Below are 6,000 nucleotides of genomic sequence, written 5' to 3'. Positions count from 1 at the left end.
ATTTTAAAGTCTTATTACCCCCCCCCCCCCCGTTTCAAAAAAAGAAATTAAAAATAGTAGACACACACAAGTCCCTTCCCTTTCAAAATTTGCTGGATCCGCCTATGGTTAGATCATGTTTAATGTTGATGCTTTTTGCAAAATATATAATATATTAGAAGATATCTACAAATGAAGACAGTATATTGTTTTAAAAAATTTGACATAATTTCGAATGATAATACAATGTGTTCTCCTTTCATAAATTCATTAAAGTGGTAGTCCATCTCATCAAGCATATCAAGGCAATTTCTGAGAACATTCTCAAAGTCTTGTTGTTCGTTCAAAGTCGGGTGTTTTTTCTCACATGTACAGTTCTGGTTAAAATTTTCCATATAATTTTGAATGATAATACATTGTTCTTTCATTTTCATGAATTCATTAAAATGGTACTCCGCCTCATTAAACATTTCAAGACCCTCATTTAGAGCATTCTCAAAGTCTTCTTTTTCGTTAGGATTCGAGGGTATTTTCCCACATGTACAGCTCTGTATTAAAATAAATAAATAAATAAAAAATTTAAAATATTCATACATCTTATATTTTTTTAAATTGTTATGGATGTACATAGTTCATTATTTAAAGAAAATTGCTCTAAATATGAAGATGATAATAAATTAATACCAAGAACATTATTCACACTAGATGTCTAAACACTGTATATAAAGTATATAAACAATGAAACGTTTTCTTAAGAGCATTTGTATCATCATATTTTACCCAATACTGGGGCATAATATTGAACATTAATAGTGTTTAATCAGAGAATTTAAGACATTAACAAATTACCAAAGATGAATTCATTACCGCACATGAAAATGTATGATAAAAAACTTTTTTCATGAATGGAAAACATTTATAAATATGTAAGAAAAAGTTTCATTGTTACAAACTACATGAATATATTAATTATCTATAGTGTCCTCGTTTGTTTATTTTTTTTCTTCTTGGAGTTCGAGTTAGAAATCATCATCTCCCTCGAGATCCACCACCCTACGTTTCTTTCTTGATGCCACCACAAGCTATTGATTAAAATAAAATTTTAAATCCATCACTTTTTCCTTCTTTCATAACAAGAGCGATGGAGTTAACTAATCTTGGAAATTTGCTAAGAGTTATCTTTCTTTGCATGTGTTAACAAAATCGGTATCTTAGTGAAGTGTGTGTGATAAACTGACTTACGAGTTGTGGACTTGGCGGCCCCATATTCTGTTTCCGCACTTCGTCGACAGCAACCTTCATTGCAAAATACTGCTCGTAAAGGGTGTCGAACAGGTCATCCGGCAGACTCATCTGCTTTCCATTATTGTTGTCTATAATCGATAAAAGAAAGAGAAGTCTGATAAGCACTTATTTCAAAGTAGAAAATTATTTTACAAGTTACCAGTAAAATTTATTTAATTACCAATTCAGCGCATTACTTACCTTGAAAGTGGTAATAAACCTTTCCTCTGTAGTAACTCATTTGAATGGCATATTGCCCCTTCTGGTAAGTTTTGCTCTCTTTCAAGATGAATTGAATTGCTCCGTTAGGCTTGTCCTCTCTTTCAAATATTTGCGCCATCGTGTAAAATAAAAGTTGTGAAAGGCGTCCCCTTTATATAGTACCCAAGTGAAATGACTCGTCCTCGAACTCTTATTTTTGGGTAAAAAGATACTTGTTTATTTCATATTTTAGGGGAAAATGAAGTATTGTACATTAACTGTTTTTGTAAACTACCCCTGAACTCCAAATCTGTATGGAATTATTGTCAGTATATTAACTTTTTTTGTGAACTACCCTTGAACTCCAAATCTGTATGGAATTATTGTCAGTGTTGTGTGAAAAGTTCAGATCACGTTCATTTCATATCAAATAACAAGATTTTTATAAGAGCATCCTTGTTCTAATACATGAGCAGCAAAGTTCAACTGTATACGAGTTCCATCAAAAATAACAAGGGTGGACTATATACTTGTTTATTTTATTATTAGAGACATACATTACCTTTAATTTAATATACCTCTTTAATTATTTCAACCATTCTTAGTTAATAGCTATGCAATCTACAATCCCTCAACTTCATTCAATTCACTTGATTCAATTCCTCAAATTATCAACTAAATACTTTTTTTTAGTAGCATTTACATTGCTGAATTCACATTGTGTAGGTATTTTGTGGAGATGTGAAACGTGTATTTTGTGTGTGAGTCTGTGTATATTGTTCATCGTATGACATTCTATGGTTTCATTGTGCAACTTATTTCTTTAGGAGTTTACCACTAGCCTTTACACAAGCGAGGAACCTTCACACATCCCACCGAAGCCTACCGCCACACCTCCACCACCTAAGACAATGACTGGAGATGAAGCACTCAAGACTATTCTCATAAGTAAATACTTATCTATTTTTTCTTTTGGTTTATCTTTATTTACTATGTTTTTAACACTGATTATTCTTAGAATCTGGTATAGTAAAATAAAACATATTCAATCTCTGAGAAGTCCAATATATACAGGATCATTTTCAAACATTTCACTTGATTCTTTTGATTCTGGAGGTTGTTTAAGACCTCATACAGACAGTCGTAGTATATATGAAGACGTTGTGTAGAAAATTTGCTTAACTCAGTTATTATAGACATCTAATAGATAATATTAAGATAGTTCTTCTAATTTGTTTTTCAGCTGTCTGTACAGTCTTAACTATTGCTTTGATACTTATATTAATTGTTATAATTATTTTTCGGTTTAAAAAACATAACAAGTTATATCCTACATATCATGGAAAGTATGAATTGGAAATGGAAGAATTTCATTTTTGATAAAATAGCAAACATATATCACTTTGCTTTGCACAAAAAAAATTGCTTATACTTCCAGTCCTTTCTATATGTTCTGCTTTGCATTTATTTATTTTTTTATTGCCTCTGTGTGTGTGGATGCATGCTTCCCATTTACTAGAAAATGTAAAACGCAAAAGGGGGATATTGAATTTTACCCTATAAATTAAAAGGTAAAATTAGTGTAAATGAATAGCTGTATTGCTAATTAATGCCTCTCCTTTGTAGGTTTTGTTGGACTCCTCACTTATATCTGGAATCAATTTGCGATTCTTAGGAGGAAAATATTTGAAGTTGTTGATATTTTACGAAATATTTATGCATCTACTAAACGTTTTTGTTAACGCATTGTGGTTTTTGTAAAGCATAACCAAACATCCAATCCCAACCCAACTTTACAAAATGTTGCAGTACATACGACTCGAAGATATCCACAAAGAATAAGAAAAAAACCCCAGTATTTTATGGTGTTAACGTTTAAGTTTTGTTATTATGCAGCATGTAGTGACCAAGGAATATATGTAATTACAAATAATTTTAAAATTCTTAAATGTATTTTATTTCAGCTTCTTCAGTTGTATCCAGTTGTTTGGCGGCAATCTATTTTATTTATAGATTCATAATGTTCTTGAGGACATATCGAAAGAAAAAACACCATTTGATGATATTAAGGCTTACATAGATGAACAATTTGAGACTTATGAGTCTTATAGACTCAGAAATAAATAGATGGGATTTGAGGAGGATTCCCCTGTTTAAGACCATTTGTTGAATTTCGGTAGTATCATTTGTTCTCTTGCTTGAAAGTTTGTCTTGCTGTTTTATGCATGTCTTATAAATCAGTATTGAAACTGTCTTTGACTGCTGACATGTAGATCATAGTTATTAACTTGTTTAACAATGATTGCCTTTGCATAATCTTAGTGCTATGCTTTTTATATTATTTTATAAGACAAGGGCAGCGGTTATATCATACACTTAGTCAGATTTTATGCATGACATTAATGAGAATGGTTTAGCAGCATATCATAGTTATTAACTTCCTTTTTAATGATTCTCTTTGCATAATTTTAGTGCAATGCTGACTTAAGTTTTATAATACAATTAATCTGATAAATGAACATGAAAGTTGGGGTGACCAACTGGTATTACAGGTATGTTGAATGTATATCTTTTATTAATGTGCAGTCATACATGTAATAAATAAGATACATGTAACTTGATCATATCGATAATTGAAGTTAAAATAGTTTTTTGTATTTTCTTTCATTTTAAGTTGAGTCAAAACCGAGTTCTTTTTTATGCAATTTATACAGTGATAATCCTTTGATGTACAATGTTGATTTTGTAATAGATCTTTCTTTGTATTTTATTGATTATATATACTATGATTCATTATCACTTTCTTTATATCTTTAAAAAGACATGTGCCAATGATTTACTAAATTATTTTTTGATAATGCGTATACATACTGTGAATTTTACAATATTGTGATTTTTTTTTTTTTTTTTTTTTTTTTTTGGTTTTAAAAAAGTTGACATGGTATGTTAACGAAATCTGTTTTTGAATAAATGTTTAAATGCTATATTGTATTTTGTATCCTTCAACATGACTAAGAGGATGTCTTTGTTTGGATTTACAAAAATGCTAAAAGGGTAAAAACATTCTTTGTTAAAAGATTTTGAGAGGGTATTGATTTTAAGTTTACTTATCGATAAAGAACATGTTGAATGGAAAGTGTTTAAGGTGCCATGGAGAATATAAACATTTCTGTCCAAACAAAATCAAGGTCGTACATGATTTTTCACCATCTCAGGAAATTTAAGATTGAGCTTAGTGACACATATCACGGAATGAAAGAATGCTAAAATAGTATAGACAGTCTTTAGTGGGCATTGGCTTTTGGTAGAATGCAATAGTTCATTTCACTAAATTATGACACTTATTGGATAAAAATATGTTGAATAAAAAATACTGGAGTTGAGAGAGTACAACATTTTACATCAAATGAAATTAAGGTCTTAAATGGTCATTGACTATCTGATAAGAAATTATGCAGGTGACGCATAGGTGTATGGCCAATAAGTAATATTTGTGTCTCAGTCTTGAATTATGTAGGGTTAGGAGTTACTTTTGCTAAAATTTATTTCTATTTCCTATCATGTAATACTTGGTGAGGACGATATTTGATGGGAATCTGTGTCAGAAAAATTTTGGTCAGAGATTAATAAAAAAAAAATAGTTTGAAGTAATGATATGACTGCTTACCTAAACTGATAGTATCTAGGGTTTAATAATTCCTTACCAGCAGCTCTTGTTTGAACAGAAATACCAGTGTTAAGGTTATTGACAGCTTTATTAAAAATGAAGAGGTTTTCGATAGTTATTGACTTCTCTGATAAGACAGTGGCTTATCTGAATTACGTGTACTTCCTTATTAATGCCGTTTGATACCCATGAATCAGCGGTTCAAATATTTCTACATTTAAACTGAACTAAATCAAGGGTTCATTATTACAAACTACCTGGGTATTTACCTTACAGTAGTCAGTATTTTGTATAGAGTTATCTCTCTTTGCTGTACAACGATCTTTATTCAATGGATATTTCGTTGTTGAATAAGCCTTTTGAATGGGTAGGGCGGAGTTTCCTCGAAGCCTTTGGTATATAGTGTGTGCCTTTTGAATGGATGACGTCTCTTATAAGCCACACACATGTTACTGTAAGCCTTTGGTATGATTACTTGGTACCTTCGTAATTTAAAATGACTCTTTTATATTTATAGGAAAGGTTTACGATAATATATAGATTGGTGGAGTCTCCCGTAAGCCTTTGGTATATATATATATATATATAGATAGATAGATAGATAGATAGATAGATAGATATATATATATAGAATAAGCCTTTCATCTCATTAGGATATTTGGTAAGAATTGTATAGTAATATGGGCGGTGTTTACTATATATCTATTAAGAGTGTTATAGTACTATTCAGATATATGCTATAACCTTAACATTGGAGGACTCGGTTAGCTTGAATTTTACGTCGTTAATCCCCCTTTTTAAGTTTATGTCGCACATTGAAATGGCCCCGAACACCGTTTCCGGTATTGAAACTTGTTTTCCCAGGTGAT

At 30.7% G+C, this 6,000-nt stretch overlaps 1 protein-coding gene across 1 annotated transcript; it reads right to left on the bottom strand.

Moving 5' to 3' along the window:
- Positions 1-917: 917 nt before the first annotated feature.
- Positions 918-1,603, bottom strand: LOC125663024 (uncharacterized). Its single transcript, XM_056146830.1, has 3 exons — positions 1,465-1,603; positions 1,222-1,352; positions 918-1,061 (listed from the first exon to the last, which is right to left on the bottom strand). Exons 1-3 carry the CDS (start codon positions 1,601-1,603, stop codon positions 999-1,001), a joined length of 333 nt encoding a protein of 110 aa, XP_056002805.1. The 3' UTR covers positions 918-998.
- Between the last annotated feature and the right edge of the window lie 4,397 nt (positions 1,604-6,000).

The sequence above is a fragment of the Ostrea edulis genome, chromosome 8, assembly GCF_947568905.1.
Source record: "Ostrea edulis chromosome 8, xbOstEdul1.1, whole genome shotgun sequence".
NCBI lineage: Eukaryota > Metazoa > Mollusca > Bivalvia > Ostreida > Ostreidae > Ostrea > Ostrea edulis.
Note: the sequence above shows the minus strand (reverse complement) of the source record. Positions and strands in the feature narration are given on the sequence as shown.

What these genes read in the sequence shown, in the direction of transcription:
- LOC125663024 (XM_056146830.1), bottom strand. Translation starts at nt 1,603, where the DNA reads ATGGCGCAAATATTTGAAAGAGAGGACAAGCCTAACGGAGCAATTCAA. An exon ending in GGTTTATTACCACTTTCAAG is followed by an intron (nt 1,353 to 1,464) that starts GTAAGTAATGCG and finishes TATCGATTATAG; the next exon opens with ACAACAATAATGGAAAGCAG. An exon ending in GGCCGCCAAGTCCACAACTC is followed by an intron (nt 1,062 to 1,221) that starts GTAAGTCAGTTT and finishes TTTAATCAATAG; the next exon opens with CTTGTGGTGGCATCAAGAAA.